The sequence below is a fragment of the Ischnura elegans genome, chromosome 12 (genome assembly GCF_921293095.1).
Source record: "Ischnura elegans chromosome 12, ioIscEleg1.1, whole genome shotgun sequence".
Taxonomy (NCBI): Eukaryota; Metazoa; Arthropoda; class Insecta; order Odonata; family Coenagrionidae; genus Ischnura; species Ischnura elegans.
The window spans coordinates 15,930,670-15,953,781 of NC_060257.1; the positions used below are offsets into that span (position 1 = coordinate 15,930,670).

Below are 23,112 nucleotides of genomic sequence, written 5' to 3' on the forward strand. Positions count from 1 at the left end.
TGCATCAGCGCTGAGATGACGGGTGTTGTCATGGGTCAGAACACTTCCAGAAATGAGCAGGTGTCTTCTTTTGTTTTGAATGGGAATGGACGTAATGCTTCACAGTGAGCAGCTGTATTAACGTTGTCACCGGATGCATGTAATTTACGAGCAACGCACCTTTTTGAAACAAATAACGGTAGCATAACCTGTTCGATTGCTGAAGGGATCGCCTGAATTTTCTTTGTTTACCTGGTGATTTTTGGTGCCTCAATCGTAGCGATTTTTGCTTTTATTCATGAGTGCTGTATTTAATCTGTCTCACACTCGAGCCATAGTTCATTAAAAATTTCCTTTTTTGACATAAAGGTCATGACTAGATATGTGTGGAAATCGCAAATGCGATACAGATGCGATGCGCGCAAACAAATACGATATAGATGCGATGACTGGACTTTTATGATATTTTTACGCAAATTTGCCTTTTTGACGGCAAAATTCGTACATTTTGTGCCGAGCGCAGTTTATGCTCCGCCGACACTCGCCGCTTAAAGCATGTGAGCGACTGGCCAGCTGCTAGTTCGCTGGGACTCTACGTGGCCGCGAACTACAAGTGGGCGCGGGCAAGCTACACCTCCGCCAGTATATGTCTTATTCCTTAATTTATTATTGTTCTACAGCATAATTATTTAAAATATTCTGTATTTTGTCCTATAAATGTGTTTCACTACATTTTATCGTCATCCACCTCACTATGAAAATAAAAAAATTGACGCTACAAAATGCGATAAACTGTTATTGAAAGTGCGATTTTCACGTATATCTAGTCATGACATATCAATTCTGAAGCTATGCGACGAGTTTTCTGGCTGTCTCTCCGCAGTGCACACTTGGCGGGAGAATCAATTGAGGCAGTGTAGCTAATGAGATTGCCACTAACCTTAAAATAACATCTAGCGGTCAGAAAAGACTTAAGTGTGTGGTACGGAGGACGCGTCATTGCCTTACCTGCGCAGTACCCACCTTTCGCTTGTATGGTGATTTTGCTGAACAATCGGAGGTTGAAAAAACCTCCCTCGTAATAAGCATATCGCAACGTACTAAATATTTCTCCATACAGAAAGGTTTCTCGGGTTTTCCACCGGTTGATGTCGTCCATGTCTCCCGACGCTTCGATCCACGGCTTGCTGATCATCCTCAGGGGATCTTCCGAATTCCTATCTCATTCGGAAGATCCCCTGAGGATGATCAGCAAGTCGCTGCTCGAAACGTCGGGATACATGGACGACATCAACCGGCGGAAAACCCGAGAAACTTTTCTGCAACTGATACGCCGGGAAACCCTAAGATCATACACATTTCTCCATAGTTGTTTCTCATCTTTAATTAGCTCTGCTGGCATGTCGTCCATTCCAGAAGCCTTGTCCTTCCGCAGGTCATCATCATCATCATCACTGGTCAACAATCCTAGGATTGGTTTGACGCAGCTCTCCACTCAGTTCCCCTATCAGCTAATCTTTTCACACCTACGTATTTCTTCTCTTTCACATCTCTCTTTACTTCTTCCATATATTTTGTTCGAGGTTTTCCTTTTCCATTCTTGCCTTCCACTTTTCCTTCGACGATTGTCTTCATCAGGCCATCATGTCTCAAGATGTGGCCTATAAGGTTGTTCCGTCTTCTTATTAAGGTTTTCATGAGGCTTCTCTTCTCTCCCACCCTTCTTAGGACTTCCTCGTTACTAACTCGGTCGATCCATTTGATTTTCATCATTCTTCTGTAGCACCACATTTCAAAGGCCTCTATCATTGCTTTCTCCGCTGCGGTCATTGTCCATGCCTCACTTCCGTATAGGAGCATACTCCAGATGTAGGTTCTTATAAATTGTTTCTTTACTTCCATATTTAAGTTTCCCGCTGTAAGCAGGTCTCTCTTTTGGTGGAATGCTCTCTTCGCCTGGGCTATTCTGCTGATAATTTCTTTCTTGCTTCTCCCGTCACTAGTTATCTTGCTTCCCAAATAACAGAATTCATCCACCTCTATCAGTTTTTGCCTCCCTATTTTAATGTTGGTCTTGACTTCTTCTCTTCTGCTGCATACTAAGATCTTGGTTTTCTCCGTGCTTATTTTCAGTTGATATCTACTCATTACCCTACCCATATTTACCAGAATATTTTTCAAATCCTTCTCTGTTTCTGCTATAACGGCTATGTCATCGGCAAATCTTAGCATGCTTATTTTTTCTCCATGGATATTCACTCCCAATTCCTTTTCTTTGATTTCATTAATGGCTTTTTCAATGTAAACGTTGAAAATTACGGGTGACAATGAACAGCCTTGTCGCACTCCTTTCTTAATTCTTGCTTCTTCACAGCTGGGCCCCGATTTTATCACGGCTACTTGGTTTTTGTATAAACTGTGGATGATTCTTCTGTCATTATAAAGAACCCCAATTTCCTTTAGGATTCCAAGCATTGTGCTCCAATCCACGTTGTCAAATGCTTTCTCTAAGTCCACAAACGCAACGAATGTTGGCTTGTTCTTTTCCATTCTCTTCTCTATGAGCAGTCTAAGGGCCAATATTGCTTCCCTTGTGCCTTTGTTTTTTCTGAATCCAAATTGGTCCTCATCCAAGTACTCTTCTGCTTTTCGTTCTATTCTTCTATAAATGATCCTTGTCAGTATCTTTGACGCATGTGTAGTAAGGCTTATAGTCCTAAAATCTTCGCACTTCTCCGCTCTTTTCTTCTTAGGAATAGGGATTATAATGTTCCTCTCGAAATCCTTTGGTATCTCACCTGTCGTATACATTTCACTAATGATTTTGTATAGCTGGTTCAACGTCTTCTCTCCTGAATTTTTAATTAGTTCTGCAGGAATGTCATCAACGCCAGACGCTTTATTTATCCTGAGGCCTCTTACAGCCGCATCAAATTCCGATCTTAAAATTGGGGCTCCCATGTAATCGGCATCCACTTCCCTCTCGTTTTCGATAGTATTCGTTCTGAGGCGACTTCCTTTGTACAAATCTTCCAGATATTCCTTCCATCTCTTCCCTTTTTCTTCGTTTTCAATCATTAGTTCTCCGTTTTTGTCCCTAAGGGTATTACATCTTACTTAAAGTGGTTCCTCACTATCCTATAAGCGGCCTCTACTTCCATGTTTAAGATTGTTTTGCACGTCTTCGCAAATGCTTTTCATCCACGTTTCTCTAGCCTTCCGCGCTTTACGACATATTTCGTTCCTTATTCTCTTGTAACGATTCTGTCCTTCCTCTGTTTTCGCAGCCTTGTATTTTCTTCTTTCTTCAATGAGATCTAATACTTCCTACGTGATCCATGGTTTTTTCATAACGAATCTTCTTTTACCAAGAACTTCCTCAGCTGCCGCCTGCAGACCACTTCTAATGGTTTTCCAACATCCCCTATTTTTTTTTCTACAGCCTCTTTAAAAGCCAGTTGATGCTGAACCTCACTCAATTTTTCAACCTGCCATATGTTTTTCACGGCTTTCTTCAACTTTTTAAATTTAAGGTGGCATTTCATCATAACTAAGTTATGGTCACTATCGATATCTGCCCCTGGATAACTTTTGCAGTCCTTCACCTGGTTCCTGAATCTTTGTTTCACTAGAATGCAGTCGATTCGGAATCTTCTACGGTCTCCTGGCATCTTCCACGTGTATCTTCTTCGCAGGGGATTTTTGAATAAAGTGTTGGCAACCACTAGCCTGTGCTCCGGGCAGAATTCAAGTAGCCTTTCTCCTCTTTCATTTCGGTTACCCAACCCATATTTCCCAGTTATTATTCCGTCTTGACCTTCGCCGACGACGGCGTTCCAGTCACCTAAAATAATAAGATTTTCTTCCCCTCTTACCTGCTTGATAACTTCCGCTATATCTTGGTAGACATCTTCTACTTCTTTGTCTTCATAATCTGACGTAGGCATGTATACCTGTACCACTACAGTAGCTACGGGTTTAGTATCTATCTCCACCATTACTATCCTTTCATTAAATTGCAGGTAGCTTTTAACACGCATCCCGGCGCTCTTTCTAAGCATTATGCCTACTCCAGCATTACCATTTAGCGATCCCGTGTGTACCATTCTGTAGCTTCCACTCCAAAAGTCTCCTTCCTGGGGCCAATTCATTTCACTGATGCCTAAAACATCGAGGTTCATTCTTCGCATCTCCACCTTCAAGTTCTGTAGCTTACCGCAGGTACGAAGTAATCTGACGTTCCATGTTCCTATCCGTAACATTCTATCTCGTTTGACCGATGTACCCTCTCGAGTAGTCCCCGCCTAGAGATCCGAATGGGGGACTAGTTTACCTCCGGAATATTTTACCCGAGAGAATTCCATCATGTCATTATATAAATTGAGTGGAGTAGCTGTGACTCCTCGGGATGATAATGTGGTGGTTTCCCTGAGGGTATTTTTTCATATTGTTGAGTGATTCATGAGATGAAATAAAAATAATATTGCGAGTTTTCCTCCAGAGTGTTTATCCAAGATAAAGCTCATGAGCATGTTATATATATATATCAAGCTATATAGGTGCAATAAGGTATACCTCTCTCTCTTCAATAAGTGTGTTTGACTACCTGCAGCTCGATTCTGTAAATGTCATACCTGTGCTTCGCGTGGTTCGAACCACAGTGGAGTTCTCACGCCTCTCACCGTGAAAGACGTTCAAGCGATCCTGTAAGCTTGTGTCGTGAGATGTTTGACGGATTGCGAACGATCACTTCAGTTTCTTATGTTGGTAGCTGTGCGGACGCGAGGAACGAATCAGAATCTCCGACACAAACTTACTTCAGCGGCCAACTGCAACTTCAGTTACCATAGAGAAACATATACAATGCCGTGGAATATTCACTCCCAAAGTAAATAATACTTCTTTACTCAATTTTGAGTGAGGTCTTTTCTTTTAAAAGTGCCTATTAATGATAAGTTACGGTTGCTTAACTAGTTAATAGCTATAAACTGTATATTACCTCTTTTATATGTTGTCAAGTGCTGCGTATCAAAGTCAGTTATCACGTAGCGGGCTCGTAATTGCACAATTAGCTCTAATTTCCTCATGATATGGAGCTAATGCTTACGCGGAATGAGAACAAGTGTTATTTTATTATTTAATAACGGTTCACTCTCGTATGTGTTTGAGCTGTTCTCATCATTTCAGTACATAATTTTAAATGCGCTGTGGTGCGTATACATATATGTCTGATTGTGCAAGCACATGCCACTATTCACGATTTATACTGATGAAAATGTTTCTGGCGCGAATACGAGTAGATTATTAACAGTTTCTGCTAGAGGACGAGATGTTTACATGTCTTAGTATTTCTATTATGTCAACAGAAAAACGAATCATGTTGGTCGTGTTACTGAACGGCAGCAATAATGCATGGACGAGATGGAATAGGTGATCAATGTTTATCTTAACGTACTAAAGTATGCCCCGGCAAGCCATCTAAACGTCTACGAATTAATCGTGGTGTGAACTCAGTGATCCATCGCCAATCTCGCGTCTCGAAGGGAATGTTGATATCGCGTATCTGCCGTCGAAGTATGTGCATCTATTGCCTCCGTCGACATTGATGCTCATGCAAAAGTAGCGGAGGTATGTAAAGAGCCTCCATTCTCGTTAATAAAAACAAATCGAAGGCTTGAACTTACGAAATAAATATTAAATAAATCTGTTAACATTCAATACCGCACAATACTTTTACCGTTGGTTCTACTCCAAATTATTATGAAAATTAAGTTGTCAGTATTTTAATTGTACATTCTAGAAGATGCACAAATATAAGATAATTGTCAAACCCTCAGCGCAAGGTTTAACTTCCCACCAACTTCAATCGCAATGAACGCCAATCAATTTAAATAGGACGCGAATGTAAATTTAACTTAATGCATTTCTTTTACTTGTTTTTAATACATATTACTTATGCGAAGTGACAATATGAAATAGCCACCATCGTAATTAATGAATAATGTGCTATTAATTATCAATCACAGCGTAAATTCATAATGAAAAATTAGAGCGCATTGCCGCGACGAAGCTACCACTGCTACCACGGGCCCTCTTGGGCGTGAATACTTTCACGGACGCGGCTGTGAGAGTGACGTCACTAAAAAGTTTCAGAATCGCTCCAGCGTCAAAGCCGTGAATACATTGACGAAATCCGCTTGTGACGGCCATATCACATTTACAGAATCGAGCTGCTGGTGTCATAATATAGGAGTTGAGTTCAACTCTTGGTAAAATGGGGCCCTATTAGGTAAAATGGTATAGACTCATGAAGTAATTGGGTCTTATTACGGGAGCTCCCGTGAACCCGGAAGATCACACATAATTAGGATGGAAAGAGAAAATTTTTAAAAGGTGCCAAAAATCCCAAAGGTACCAAAATCTGTACAAAACAGAAATTGCAAAAAATGCAAAAATTAAGCATGCTTGGGGTACATGAAAACGTATGCAATATTGAGTGAAGTGATGTTTGCGCTTATGGTTTCCTTCATTATGTGATGCATTTTTCATATTAATTAGCAATAATGTATTACCTATAGAGTCGTGTCATGCACTAACCACCTCTATTATAGTGTGATGTAGGAGAAAGAAGAAGACGATGAGATATAAAAAAAATGGCGACATGCGTGTGAACTTTGCGTTTTATCCGATGCGTTGCGTGAAGAAGCGAAAAATGCCTATTGATCGCACGAATGACAAAAGGAATCATGTGATTCGTGTGTCCTCAAAATTTAGGAGGAGAAGAAAGAAGACATCAGGACAAGAGGACCACAGAAGGAAGAAAGCGAGTGATACATATCTTAAATATGGGCCCTAAGGGCCATGATCATTGCATCGAGTAAGGCTAGGTTTTTTAGGCACGTTAATTATAATTTTTTTGGTCGATCTAAGGTTTGGCATGCGCTGTATTCCATTGCAGTACACGGTGATTGAACTGTGTCACATGGATGGAAAAGAGGTAATTTCCTCCAAGTGCCATGGTTACTTTCCGTATACTTTAGTCGAGCGTATGCTATTCCTTGGGGAAAGGGTTATTTATTTTCCTTGCATGTACTAACCCGCTAATGTGTGATTATTAAGAGATGTTTCCGTGAGCCCTGTGCCTCATCGAGGATTCTCCTCTCTGGCCTCATGCATGCATTAGTAATCTTAGACAATGTAAAACTCCTATCTACTCGTATAGAAACTAGGTCCCTGTGACGTCACGTTTCCATCGCATTGGCGCCAATCTGGTCTTTTTCAAATGAGGTTAAAATTGACCGTTACCATTCGTCTAAACTGAGATTTCTAAAACCAAATAATTTGTATATTATGAATACACTAATGGTGGGTAAGGAATCGCAATCATTGCATTTCGTTTTCTTTGATGAAGGAAACTACCCTATTCCTTGGGGGAAGGATCATTTATTTTTTATTGTATGTACTTTCACCCCAGGCTCAAGACATCGGTACTTCACGTGAAGAGGACTCCAGCTTCACAACTAGGTTAGCTTTTGGGCCCTCAGGGCCGTGAATCATTGTGTCGAGGAAGGCTAGATTTTTTAGGCGCGTTATTTAGTGTTTTTTTTGGTGTCGAACCGAGGTTTAGCATGCGCTGTATACTATTGCAGTACACGGTTATTGAACAGTGTCACTTGGATGGAAAAGTGGTAATTTCCTCCAGGTGCCATGGTGACTTCCCGTATATTGTAGTCGAGCGTATGCAATTCCTTGGGGAAAGGGTTATTTATTTTCCTTGCATGTACTAACCCGCTCTTTCCCTAGGCTCAAGACATCAACGTGGCCGAAGAAATGACGACTTCTCAGGAGAGGTCAGGCAACTAAACGGAACGTGTCAACCCTGGAATTCTCTCCAACTATGACGGTAAGTGCGATGTTTTAAAATACTTTTCACCATTGCTTTTTTATTTTGTTTACATTTTTATATTTTACCGAATTATCGCGATAAGGACATAAAATCTAATTGACGAATAAAAGCAAAATTTCCCATTTACCAAGTTTTTTATGCAACTTTATAATTTCACAAAAGTTTTTTTCACATTCAAAGTCGATGTGTATTAAATAAATTTAAAGTTTTTCTTAAAATGAGTTCACGGCAACAAATTTTAGTTTTAAATAATCATCAATAAGTTCTTTTACCTTTGATACAATTAGTATATCCATGTGAGTTTAAATTTTGTCACAAATACGTAATGCATATTGTGCCATTAAGAATTTGTTACTTTTTTTGCCTTATTTACCCATAAAAGATGACATCCTATTCTTTCTGTTCTTAAATATAAATTTAGATTAATTCCTATGATCTACATATTTCTTTGCCCTGCATTCAGTAGTATCAATAATTTATTTTCCTGATTTGTTTCATCCCCCATTGATAAATTCTATCGCTTTCCCTGATGCATCACCGACAGCTTTTTTTCGCGATGAAACTTTTTTATTTGTGTGAGTACATTACATTTTTTTCATGCCATTTAAATATTTTAAATTAACGCTAAATCATGGCAGATTGGGGATTTCGTCTTTCATGGTTACTCCTATTTTTTTATTAATTGCAAGATTAATATCGATTAATATTTTTGAAAATATCATTTCCAAAGTAGACCTTGTTTGTTAATAAAAAATAGTTTTGCAATTCATTTCTTATGATAGAGGTACCCCCGTTTCATCCGTTGATTTTTAAAACAATTTATTTTAATAGATTACTAAAGTTTCCCTATTGCCTCCATTACGATTTACGACTACACGCTTTATATATTCGTAATATTGGATTAGCACGTGGTTGTGTATTAAGTTATTACACGTATCTTAGTGAATAGGGTGGTTTCCTAGTATTTTTTTATTGCCTAAATCGAAAGCTTATTACTCCTGGAGTACGTATTTCACGCTTTTAGATTTTTAAATATGATATCTATTTTTCGCGATTAATTGAAAAGTGAAAAATCTCAACCGCGCGAAAACGTGACGGCTAAGTATGAATGCTGGGAAAACCCCGTATGACATCATTCTGGTTCCCGCTGTCGCCGTGTGAGGTGACCTTTGGGCGAGGCTTTGAGCGCTGATACGATGCAGGATGCTTGCAGGTAGCGCTTGGCTTTAATAAGAATTATTAATACCATATCAAACAAATGAAACTTTCCGATCTCAGGCAGTTTTAACAGGTGATTATTAAGACATGTTTCCCTGAGCTTTGTGTCTCATGCATGCATTGGTAACCTCAGACGATGTAAAACTCTTATCTTTTCGCATAGAAACTAGGTCCCTGTGACATCACGTGGAGTGGCATCGCATGGGCGCCAATCTGGCCTTTTTCAAATGAGGATAAAATTGACCCTTGCCATTCGTCTAAACCGGTATTTCTAAAACCAAATAATTTGTATATTAAGAATACACTAATGTTGGGTAATGAATTGCAATCAATGCCTTTTTCTTTGATGGAGGAAACTACCCTATTGCTTTTTTCTAAAATCATACAAGAGGTGCATCATCGCCTTTTGGGATACTGAATTTATAGTCATGATGTACGAAATTGGAAAATTTGAGCTTGAATGACCACCCGACATTGTGTATTCTCCTTGTTAGTGCCATGGCCTGCCACAGAAGCATTTTGACCTGTCCTATAACATAGCTCCTCTCCAGGTACCATTTACGACCCTACACCACCTCCTCCAATCTGTGGTCTGTATGCAATCAAAATAAAAGCACTCAGCAAATTACCCACTCAGCAAAGCCTTTGGAGGCATTGTATCAGATCTTGTCAGAACTTTATACAACATTACAAATGTTGACATCATGTTTCTTCGACAATGTTAGGTTAAGATGAAACCTATCAATGGTGAGATTATATTGATGCTTACCGCTATTTGCAACACTGATGGTGTCAACAAACCAATTTTGTGACAACCTCAATGGGTCAGCATTTTTCATCTATGTAAATCTGGCTAAAGCCGTAGCATTGTTGATATCAGCAAGGGCCGACCCCAGAAGAATGTGGGATGTGTCAAGGTAGATGCAAAGTATCAAGGTAAATGTTGACAGAATTTAAGTTATGCCATGGTAAATACAAGTTTTACATTGGTGAATGAGAGGAGTGTCAATGGGGGTAACAAGAAGTATCTACATTGTTGACAAGTAAGATTGTTCTGACAAGTACATACTTGGTTTACACAGTGCGAGAGCTAGTATCTGAGCTGGCCTAGTCAGTTACAGCAAAGTAGCTATTCGCACCATGTGACCGCATCATATGAGTTAGTGGTATGTGCAAGTCGGGAAGTTACTCGCATCAGAGTTACTACAACATTTTTTGTTTTAACTTGCCTCTAACATTTTCCCACCATGCCACAAGTAGCAGCTTGCATGTGACTTGGAGGTCAACTGCACGGTATTGCAAAATGAGGGTAGCTCTTAAGTCCGGGACCATGCTTTGCACATTCTTTGTGTTTCCGTGTGCAAATTAGTAATGAAAAATAAGAAATGGAGCATGGATCTGAACAAAATATAAAGTTTTTGGAGTAATGCAATGACCAAACAGACTTATGGAATTGTTTGGAGCCTAATAATAAGAACAGATATCCTTACTTGAACACATTTCGTCAGAATTGGGTTTGAAATGCCTCTGGATCGATGTGAGTAGACACTTGAAGTAACTGTCCACTTTCACGCCAGCACCTTGCAGGTGTGTGACCGGGCGAGGTGAGTTGAGCTACTTTCTTGTCAGTATACTTAGGTCCAGTAGCTGTCAACTGTCAGGTCAGCAACTCGTATTGTGTAATCGTGCCCTAAGGCAAGGTTTTTGCTTCTTAAGGCAGGTAAGAATAAGGTCTGTGTTGATATGATAGTTACACTTTTTTAATAATGAAATTGTATCGTGGCTTCAGTGTTGATAAGATTGATTTGTTCAGACAGTATCAACACAACAGTAGGAATACGACTACAATCACGTTATCACTGTGAAAAAGATAACAGTTAGGAAGAGAAATCTCTTGACAATTCTGGAAAGCAATCTATAATAATGGACAATGTGCGTAGTCAATAATAGATTGCTTGATTTACATAAATTATGAAAATTATAAGGAATAAAGGTAAAGTTCAGATTATCCGTGTACTCCGATTATTCGTGTCACCTCTCCCTACATTAGCCAAGATAATTGGGAGTGTACTGTACTTTGTTACAATGTTAAACAATGTATGGCCTCCCCCATTAATCACCACTTGCCCAGTCATACTCTTCCCTCTCCTCTGGTGGCATCCCTCCCCCTGCACTAAACTGCACCTAAAATATCAAGGGCAGGGGGTGCCTCCTGGCATATATGTACAGTAGTACCTTGAGATACGAATTTAATTCGTTCTGTGATCATCGTCGTATGTCAAAAAAATCGTATCTCAAAGCAATTTTTCCCACTTAAAATAATGTAATATATGTACATTAATGCATTCTAGTGATATGAAACTAAACCAAAACACAGTTAAATTACATATAATATACACAATCTGTATAAAAATAAACGAGTAATACCACACATAATGTTTATTAATCATCACTTTAACGTCAGGCCTTTTTGGCCTCACTTTGCTGACTTTCACTGCGTGAGACCTTCACAAGGTAACGATCAAGAGAGGTCTGTTTCTGCCTCCTTTTTGAAACATTACGAAAGAATGTGAGACATGAAATAAGGCACTCGCTCTCCCTGTAGACAATTTCTCTGGGTGTCTTTTTTCCACAAAATCAGACATTCCTGCCACTTGCAAAGGATGTCACTAATTTCACGTGAAGTAAGTTCCTCCTCTGGCTCTACCTCCTCACTGCTGAGTTTCATCGTTACCCCCGAGTGGGAAATCTTCTCTAACTCCTTCAGCTCCTCTGTCGTGAGTTCTTCAGCATACTCCTCAATGAGATCAGCAACATCTGCCTCGTCTACCTATAGGCCCATGGAGCGACCAATGGATATGATCTCCTCCTCAATAGGTTTGAATCCCTCAAATCCCTCTCGTTTTGAAACAACATCTGCCCATAATTTTCTCCAAGCTGAGTTCAATGTTCTTTTGGTAACACCTTGCCAGGCAATGTCTATAAGCTTAAGGCCGATCACAATGCTGTAATGATTCTTCCAAAACTCCCTTAATGTTAGGTTCATATTTTCGGTAACTTCGAAGCAACGCTTGAAAAGATGCTTTGTGAAAAGTTTCTTAAAATCGGAGATAGCTTGTTGATCCATGGGCTGAAGGATAGACATTGTATTGGGTGGCAGATAGACAATTTTAATAAAGTTCAATTCATCTAAAAGGTCATCCTCAAGGCCAGGAGGGTGAGCGGGAGCATTATCCAACAGAAGGACACACTTAAGCGGTAGACCATTATCGATTAAGTATTTTTTCACTGAAGGCCCAAAAACTATGTTCATCCACTCAATAAAAAACTGACGGGTCACCCATGCTTTACTGTTTGCACGCCACAGAACTTGTAATTTTTCTTTCATAACTTTATAAGTTTTGAAGGCCCTTGGGTTTTCTGAGTGGTAGACTAGCAACGGTTTCATTTTGAAGTCCCCAATAGCATTAGCGCAAAGGGCAAGCGTTAGCCTATCTTTCATAGCCTTGTGGCCAGGTAGACTCTTTTCTTCAGCCGTGATAAACGTGCGCCTAGGCATTTTTTCCAAAATAACCCTGTTTAATCACAATTGAACACTTATTGAGGTAGGTATCCTTCTTCACTAATGAGTTTTTCAAAAACCGTAATGAAATTTTCAGCCGCCTTATTATCTGCTCTAGATGATTCTCCATGACGAATTACTGAATGAATGCCACTTCGTTTCTTAAAAATGTCAAACCAGCCATGACTAGCTTTGCACCCCTCACCGCCTTGCGATGATTCTCCCTCCGTCTCGGTTCAATCACGCTTGAGGTCTTGGAAGATGGCGCCAGCCTTCTCACAAATAATCGCTTCAGAAACAGAGTCACCGGCCAATTGCTTCTCCTTAATCCATAATAAAAGTATCTGTTCCATCAAATCATGTATATTAGTTCATAGCTTTGAAATAATGGTGATGCCTTTGGAAGGTTGCAGCATCTTTATTGCTTCCTTCTGCTTGATGATCGTGAATATTGTAGAAGGATTGCAGCCATACTCATTTGCCAAGTCGATGATACGAACGCCACGCTCATGCTCTGCAATAATTTCATGTTTCGCTTCCGTAGAGATCATTTTCTTAGGCTTTTTCTTTTCACCAGTTTTGTCTTTAACGTTGGGATCCATGGTTAAAATAACAAAATATTCAGAGTACAGTATAAATACTATCCAAAATGACACGAAAAACAGGCACAGACAAAGTGAATAACACAGCGATGTGTGAACGATGCAGCGTCAACCACAGTCCTCTACATTGCTACCATGAACTATAAAGTAGTAGTAAACCTTTAGTAGTTGTTGTGGTGGCCATACAGAGGACTCTAGTGTCAACAACCAAACAGAGCGACATAGCGGGCAAAAGTGGAGGGAGGAAAGCTGAGCGAACGCTCTGCCATCTAGGGATCACCTATGCAATTATCGCACATCGCAAATTCGTACCTCAAATTTTTCGTTGTATGTCGAGGTATAAATTTTAGAATATTTCATGTTGTATCTCAAAACATTCGTATGTTAGGACATTCGTATCTCAAGGTACCACTGTACTATCATACAGCCCATTTAGTAATTTTCCTTCCCAATCCACGATGAGCTTGTACTGCAAAAATGCCCATCATCAAGTGCTCTAATGTAAACCCATCCCTTAATAAGAAAGAGGAAATGATTGCCCCTTTTATTGGTGGCTATTAAGAGGGTAACTCTCTGAGTAACACTTAGACCAGGCTAGAGGGGAAATATATTTCTTCCTTCTCTTCCACACAGGCTGATAGTTAAAATCACTAACCCCCTAAGGTTAATTAAAATTGTGAAAATTTACCACTATGTTTCATTCTATCCATAAAGGCATTTTATTACCCAAATATGAAGGACCCTTTTCTGCATACCTGAACTAACCCTTAAACCTTTTCCTACCCAGGTGCCCAAAATCGTTGCCTTCCTTCTGATCCCCAACCACTCAAAGCAGAGCAACAAGGGGAAGAGAATATATATGAGGTAGCCAAAGTTGGGGCCCACAATAGCAGGATAGGCCGTTAATTGTGAGGTCCTCCCCGCACCATGTCTCTAGAATGAGGCACAGGCCCATTCCCTGGTCTCAGTTCCTCTTACGACTGATAAATACATACATAAAAAGTGAAAATTTTCAAGCGCGCGAAAACGTGACAGCTAAGTATGAATGCTGGGAAAACCCCATGTGACATCATTCTGGTTCCCGCTGTTGCCGTGTGAAGTGACCTTGGGGCGAGGTTTTGAGCACTGATACGACGCAGGATGCTAGCAGGTATCAGAGTACCCTGCTAGCAGGTAACGCTTGGCTTAAATAAGGATTATTAATACCTTATCAAGCTAAGGAAACTTTCCGACCATAGCCAGTTTTAATAGGTGATTAGTTAGAGATGTATCCCTGAGCTCTGTGCCTCATGCCTCTATGTAAAACTGCTATCTACTCGTATAGAAACTAGGTCCCTGTGACGTCACGTGGAGTGGCATCGCATGGGCGCCAATCTGGCCTTTTTCAAATGTGGTTAAAATTGACCATTGCCATTCGTCTGAACTGGGATTTGTAAGACCAAATAATTTTTATATTATGAATATACTAATGGTGGGTAATGAATTGCAACCAATGCCTTTCGTTTTCTTTGATGAAGGGAACTACCCCGTTGTACTTCGCAAAAGTGTTAAATACTGTTTGCTCTCATTGAAAATGTATTTAGATTTAATATTTCCAACACTCTATAGTTGAAATCACTCATTCCACAAAATAAAATACAAATCATGGAGAAAAAAGATTAAATTTTGTCCAAAACATTAGGTACACACATGAGAAGCAGTACAAACATGTTTTGTGACTTATATTCAATCAACTCTCTTCACAAAGTTTTCGAATGAATTCATTAACAGCATAAAACGTCAATCATCTCCCACAGTTACAAAACAAAAGCCTAACCTGAGCATAAGAATTGGAATGATGTTGGAGCACAAATTCCATTGATAAAGATGAGATTTGTGAATGAAAGGTTTTTTTAAGTCAAAAAGGAACATGATTATCTAACAATAGATCACAAAATCAAATCCTCACTAGTGATTCGTGCAGTAAAAAAACTGCAATGGAATACAACACATAATAAAGGACACAATATCAATTGGGTGTATACGGTTCACATTGTTTGATTTGTTCAAGAATTAATCACAAATATCCAATAAACTATCACATATTCCCACTGGCAAATAAAATTTAATAATTTAGACACTGGATTTTAAAAGACTGGGTATGTATTTTTACTTTTAAATAACAGTGAAGTTGACCACCGCCAAGAAAACGATCCCATTTCAGGAATCATCGTCAGAACTGTCAGAGCTCATTGTTGGATCATCGTCTTTGTAGTCAGGTTGCAAGGGTATCTCCAGCGTCCTTAAAGGAAAAGAAGAAATCAATTTTGCAAAACTGTGTAACAGGAGCAGCAAAAGTTTTAGTTTATAAAGCAAATTAAATCAAAAATGCATTTGTTAGGTTGTGTAAGTCATGACAGTTATCTGTAAGCAGCTCTATTTGATTGTTGTATGTGAATTTAAATCAAAGTTCAAAATTGAATAAGCAATTACCAACAGTGTAGATGCAGATGAATAGAAAAATGGATGGTTTCTCATTGAAACCACTTTTACTTGTGAAAATTAAGCTATCTTGTACCTTTTCACACATCACATCCACAAATCAAATACACAGTTTTCATAGTATTAATTATTATTATCAGAGTTGAAAGACCACCCAAGGCTATCCAAACTGTAACCATACTACTGGATGTGCACATGTGAGTTTAATGATTGCATATAAATATACAAATTGATTTTTTTTCTCGCGTTAACAAAGTAGTCATATAGAGAAGCAAAAATAATGTAAAAGAGCTAAAAAAATAACACCAGGAAGCCAAGGTTTGATAATACCGTGGCACAGACTGCAGCTGTGTTGATTGTCATACAGGCATGTAGACAGAGGGTGAGATTAAGCAGCCCCCAAAATTTTTCCAGCTTTGCCAAAAATATCATCAATGAATAAACATCATTTGTACTAGCACGTAAATTTGGTTTTAAAGTGAATGTTTAAATAATTTTGCATGAATATCCCAGTAATTAAGTGCATATTTGCCAACACAATTTACTCTCTTTTTCCATAGAAAGGGGGTGCTTGAGGCTTAGTTTAGAATTGCCTACTGACTACATGCCTGTTGCGAGTGACTATTATTTTTCAAGCATGCTCACATTCCAGACTCAAGCTCTTGTCAGCATTTTTTCAAGACTTCAAACAAATATCACATCAAGGCATTAAGAAAAAAACTGCACACTATAGTGAAACTCTGACTTTACTTGCCTTTTCTTCATCACACACTGATGACACTAAGTAGAACTTAAGCTTTTGGTGAGGTCATCAACCAGCCTGGAGAGGGGGAAATCGATAAAGCAAGTGTCGAACGAACCAAGGGGATGTTCATGCATTACACATATTGAGAGGGTTTAGCACAAATTTCCACACACAAAATTTATTTTGTGTCCAACTGTCCAAGCTCAAACAACATTTCCTATGACAGTATTCTTAGTGTCCTTATGATAAAAACCTTTACACATATTATTTCAGATTTAATAGTCCTTACTAAAATAATAAGTGGTTTATAGAATGTTCAGGACTATTGAGTCTCATACAATTCAGAGAACCAATTTGTTCCACTCTAGATCGAATCATAATACTTTTCTTCATGTTCACTCCACCTACTATTCTACCATAAGTTCTATTCGGTCAAGTACCGCATTTATCTAGTTTTGCATTTGGTGTAAATTATTTCTACACAATACAGAATGCCCAAATGGTATATTAAATTGCATGTGAAAAATGATTTTAAAAATCACTTTAATTTGCTAATACTTATCGCAAAAGTAACTAAAGAAAACTTTATAAACAATTATATGGTATTGGTGCCGAAACATTGCAAAAATAGCATAATTTACTTGTTTCTCTTTATTTGAAACAAATACTGAAGTATAAATTGAAACGGATCAAATAAAACATAGATGGAAAATTGCACCTTAATTCAAATCAATGAGTTCAATCCGTGGAATGGTGACTTGATAGATTCAAAAATAAACATTTATATATTCCACAAAGAATTTATAGAAAAAAACTATCTGTTTCCACCTTTTCAGGTCATTATGAAGTGATAACCAACAGAATTCAATAGTTTTTTCGATAAATACTGTGTGGAATAAAACAATCTTTATTTGTGAATCTATGATGCACCTTATCGTCTGAATTCATACAAATTCTATTCCGACTCGCTAAACTTCAAATTGTAGAGAAATTTCAACAATTTTTCAATAGAAATCATTACACACTTCTATTCGCTATAAGAATTATACATTACTCCAAACGATAAGCACTCATAAAATTTTTCAAATTGAAAAGTTGTACGTTTACATATGGAAGACACATAATACACAGAGAACACACACATGTGACATTCAGCTGAGGGTTCTCATAAAAGACAGTTTCAATACAGAATCAATTTTTATGGCTATACACACCTGGGTTGATCAGTTTCTGATGGGTCAATGACAAGCGTCATTCTCCAGCCATTCTCGTCACTGATGCACAAAAGGGCCTCACAGAAACTCACCCCAACCTCCTTCAAGTGGAAAGTGTTGATGTGATAACCCTGCAGCAGAAGACAAAGTTCACACACACATTCAATTAATAAGAGAATATTCAGTGGAGAATGCTTGCACTACCATAGGACTGCCAAGTGTATTCAGGGCATTACGAGAAATAAAAGATATTTGAGGTGAAACACTGAAAATGTCTAACAAGTTGTCATTAAAAAAAACAGAAAAGTAATAGAAAAATCCAAGAGTGACATTATCTTCAGTTATTTTGGAACAACTCTATGGACCGTTCATTTCTCATGTAAATAATAACCCTTGTATCTACGTGTATATAGTTCCTTATGTACTGTTAAAGCTAGGATATCATAGCATGAATATTTCTTCTGCAAGTGTATACTGTACAGTTGTAAGTAACATATGCACCGGCCATTTAAACTGAAATGAATTTCTAATGCCAAGTTAAACTCAGTTAATTCATGAAAAATAATTACATATTTACCGTACACATCTGAATATAGTCCCCCCTTTTTTTCCAAAAATGCCCTTGATAAAAGTTAAGGGGGGGACTATATTCAAACCCATTTTTAAAATTTTATTCCCAAAACTCAAGCCTCAAAATTAGGGGGGGGGACTATATTAAGAGGGGGACTATATTCGGAGGAATACGGTAATTGAAAGCATTTGTATCCCATTGTTATCACCTCATTATATCAAAATTGCTTCAGCTATATCAGAGCTGGAAACATGATATTTTACTACTTTTAAGTGGTGAAAAATTGTGAAAAAATCCTTTTTAAGGGACACATTTGTGATAAATTATAATTTTATGACTTGAAATACATTGTACCATCAATTCAACTTGATGAATAGTGCTAAAAAGGTCTACAGATAATTCGCATGATAGGTCTACGCATAAAAAGAAATTCAATAACTTAAAAAATAAGGACCACGCTACTATATATACATGCTAAAGCATTTCTTTCAAGCACTCACGTTGAGCGTGCCCTGGTCCATGCCGCAATAAGTGCTCTCCATGGTGTAGCTTCGCTTGATGCCAAACTCTCGCCAGAAGGTCACCCTAGCCGTACTCTCCCTGTTTTTCTCGACCGTGAAGTTACAATTGGAGAGGGAGAAGGCAGGGTTGAAGCGGTCCATCAAGTGCGGAAGCATCTGCGCACACCACAGAATAAAAACATGACATTCATTAACACCTCATCAGTCTTAAACGTAGGCCACAGTGTACATAACAGAAAGGCAGATGGTGAATGATTTAAAGGACTGACAGAAAAGGGCAGTGTGCAAAATATATCCATTTGAAATATATATTTTCAATTCTTTTTCCATCTGTATTTTGAATTGGAAATGCAATTTCTTGAAGAATATTCTATTTTATAGCTGACATAAATCACATATCCAGAGTAAATTAGAAAGAACTAATATTTACACTTTTAAAAATGTTAACCTGAGTGAGGCCAAATCCTGAAAATTATGCGCAATCACTAGGTATCATCATATCAAAAAATAAAACATTTTTGGCACTTAAAATCCTCAGATTAATCAAATACTTGTTTTATCAAAAATTTCATAATACAGGGGTACATTCAGGGAGTTTTGCGATGGTCATAGACATAAACAGAGGCACCCCCTCATACACTTTTTATCATTGAAGCAGTTAGACACAAGATCAACCCAGACCAATAACGTTACACTATATACATTTTCACCAGAGTAGTACCCTAGTGATATGGTTTTTACGTGCATACTCAGCCCAACTCAAGAGGAGTGTAGCACTAGAGGTTCAGAGTAAACCTCTCATGACTCCTCCTAAAAAACTTTGAGTTTGGGACCAATATTTTACCCTTGTACCTTGCTTCATTTATAGTTTAGATGATCAAAGAGAAAATGGAAAAATTTTGGATAGAAATGCATATTATGAATAATTGACTGCGATACCAAAATAGATCTCATGAAGGTCTCTTGAAGGGTCTCATAAGGTCAATGTTATGTGGAGTGGCTCCCTTATCTTCATAAGGGCAGATAATGATGAAACTACACTTATACTGTTTACACTTTTGCCGGTAGAGGTAATTCATAACGAGGTTTTTAAGCAATCTTTTGCTTTGCACATGTACAGCATGTCAAATGAGGTGTGTGATGCTTATGGTCAGAAGCAAGAGCCTCATAAAATTTTTTGAGGACCAATCAATATTTTGCCCAAGAAATGCATTTAATGTTTAACTGACCGGGGATTAACCCACTCTACAAATATAAAGTTAGACTGGCAAATGGAGGTTCTCATTAAAAATAAGGTATTATTAGGTATGTTATGACCATTATAGATTTTATAAAAAAAGCTTCAGTTGAAGTGCAGTGGTCATAATAGAAAACTCTTTTGGTAGACATGTTTCCCACCATGTTCATAGGTTTCATAGTAATGAAGATAATCTCATCATGCCTACTTATTCATGAAGAATGAACAATGAATTACATATCACTTTTTCCTATTATGCTAATGGTCACTAAAGCAACATAGCCAGTTCTATAGTGCAAATGATATATCATATAAACCCCCTGAAAGAGATCAAAAGTCATAGAAGTTGTAAGTTACTATGATAACATGTGACCCTCTAGATTTAATTGTTAAAAAAATGAATGGCAAGGAATGTTTAATACAAGTAAAATCCTTCCTGAGCCATTTCCTGAATGAACTTTGGCACATGGCACAAATCATTGATTGAATCATGAAACAACTATAATATAATCTACCCGTAGGCCAACAAATTTTTGAGGATAAGTCTCCAAATGAAAAAAATGCAGTCAAATTTCACCACATCCGAGCAGAACCAGATCACAAGAGACTCTCTACAAACGATCCTTACCAGAAACTCAACAGGATTTTCAGGCACTGCACGGTCACCTTTGAACCAGCTGTGTTCCTGCGAGCAACCGTAAACAAACACATTCTTGCGACGGGAGTGGCCATGGAAATCACAATACAGGAATGGAGTCTTGTTCAAGTCTCGGGCCATGCACTCAACCAGACCCTGAAAGAAATGGAAAATGGGAAATTTAGCTGCCCGCTAAGCCTGACTGTTAACTGGAAGAGCTTTGCGGTCCCATCCCTGACCTACAGCAGGTAAGAAATTTACACCAGTGGGTGCTTAGTTAGTTGTTGTCAAGGTTGTCTATGCTGGTAATTTTCCCTCAATCTGCATGCTTTGGAAAATCATAGATTTCATAAAATAAGCTCTTAATTTCGTTTGCATGATGCTAAAATTTACCAAAATCTTTCGTTTTTTCATAGGGTCACACTGTACCTCTCATCCGACCAGCCAGTTTACTCATTTTACAAAATAATCCAGACTCCTTTACTCAGTTTTTTCTTTAATTTCATCATTTTGGGAGGAACAGTGGCATAGTGGTGGCATAGCACCCCCCCAACCAATTAATTTTAGTATAAAAATATTAGCCTATAAAACAAATGAACAAATGTATTCTACTCCACCAACCAGTGGCGTAGCCAGAAATTTCGTTTGGGAGGGGTCCTAAACCAGGGAGGAAAATTTTAGAAAATAGGGCTACCAAGTAAAGGACTATAAACTTATTTCAACAATTTTCATAATCGAAAAACTTCATTTGTTAAAGAAATATTTTGTAAATTCATGATTTCTCAAGAAATTGTTTTCTTCTATGAAGGAGAATAATTGTGTTTTTATATTTCGGGGTAGGGGGGGTCAGGATCCCCTGGACCCCCCCCCTGGCTACGCAACTGCCACCAACATGTTATAGCAAAACAGCTTCCCGACGAATTGCGTAATTTTAAGTGCCAAAATAGCATCAAATGCATTTCCTAAAGGTAAAAATGTTCACATTTTCTTTAGAAGGGGGTTCCACCCCTCTAAACATCCAGATCGTGCCACCCAACACATCGTCGTGGCAACGCCCTTGGGAGGGGAGACCAGGTACCCTATCCCCCCCATATGCGCCCCCCCCCCCTATGCCCTATACCCCCTCATATGCGCTCCTGGACCCTGTATATACGGGTGAACAGGAATCAAGAGTTCTTTGAAAAGTATCTGTCAGCGGATGGAATAGGGTGGTTTCCTATTATTTTTTTATTGCCTAAATCGAAAGATTATTACTCCTGGAGAGCGTATTTCACGCTTTCAGATTTTTAAATGATGATATCTATTTTTCGCGATTAAATGAAAAGTGAAAAATTTCAAGAGCGCGAAAACGCGACGGGTAAGTATGAATGCCAGGAAAACCTCCGTGTGACGTCGTTCTGGTTCCCCCTGCCTCCAAGTGAGGTGACCTTGGGGCGAGGGTCAAACATCTCTCTTTATTTATCGCTTCCGTCGGATATGGAAATATATTGGGGCTCTAACATTATGTTCTCCGTGTCGCTCTTAAAGATATCTAATTTAAATTGCTCAAACAATCTAAGGCTCGCGCATTTTAGAAGAGTCATATGATCAACATTAGACCCCTGATAACTCGAATCTCGATATCTGGACACTCCGGGGAAAATCGACAAGCCTAACACATTTTTTCCTCACACCCATAACGAATTTTTGAGGGGGCTCAGGCCCCATGGAGTCGGTGCCACTGGGTATCAAGCATAAAAAAATATTGAATATTGTTGAAGGAATGAATAGGGTAGTTTCCTTCATCAAAGAAAACGAAATGCATTGATTGCGATTCGTTACCCACCATTAGTGTATTCATAATATACAAATTATTTGGTCTTAAAAATACCGGTTTAAACGAATGGCAAGGGTCAATTTTATCCTCATTTGAAAAAGGCCAGATTGGCGCCCATGCGATGTCACTCCACGTGACGTCACAGGGACCTAGTTTCTATACGAGTGGATAGGAGTTTTACATCGTCTGAAATTACCAATGCATGCATGTGGCGCAGAGCTCAGGGAAACATGCCTTAATAATCATCTATTAAAACTGGCTAACGTCGGAAAGTTTCCCTCGTTTGATAAGGTATTAATGGTCCTTATTTAAGCCAAGCACTACCAGCTAGCATGGTACTCTGTTACCTGCTAGCATCCTGCGTCGTATCAGCGCTCAAAGCCTCGCCCCAAGGTCACCTCACATGGCGACAGCGGGAACCAGAACGACGTCACACGGCGTTTTCCCAGCATTCATACTTAGCCGTCGCGTTTTCGCGCGCTTGAAAATTTTCACTCTTCTTTTAATCGCGAAAAATAGATATCATCATTTAAAAATCTAAAAGCGTGAAATACGCTCTCCAGGAGTAATAATCTTTCGATTTAGGCAATAAAAAATAATAGGAAACCACCCTATTAAATAAT

The 23,112-nt window shown here is 38.6% G+C and overlaps 1 protein-coding gene across 3 annotated transcripts in view; it reads right to left on the minus strand.

The window, feature by feature from the left end:
* Nucleotides 1-14,909: 14,909 nt before the first annotated feature.
* The window catches only part of LOC124168780 (cytosolic carboxypeptidase 1-like), a 291,230-nt gene continuing 283,027 nt past the window's right edge, over nucleotides 14,910-23,112 (minus strand). For 2 of the 3 annotated variants that reach the window (XM_046547079.1, XM_046547078.1), the window contains exons 18-21: nucleotides 20,665-20,829; nucleotides 18,779-18,955; nucleotides 17,708-17,838; nucleotides 14,910-15,548 (exon numbers count right to left, since the gene is read on the minus strand). In XM_046547079.1, coding sequence (XP_046403035.1) covers nucleotides 15,467-15,548; nucleotides 17,708-17,838; nucleotides 18,779-18,955; nucleotides 20,665-20,829 — 555 coding nt within the window. In that variant the 3' untranslated portion in view covers nucleotides 14,910-15,466. Of the gene's footprint in view, nucleotides 15,549-16,502; nucleotides 16,569-17,707; nucleotides 17,839-18,778; nucleotides 18,956-20,664; nucleotides 20,830-23,112 lie in introns of all 3 variants that reach the window. The other variant, XM_046547080.1, reaches the window with a different exon arrangement.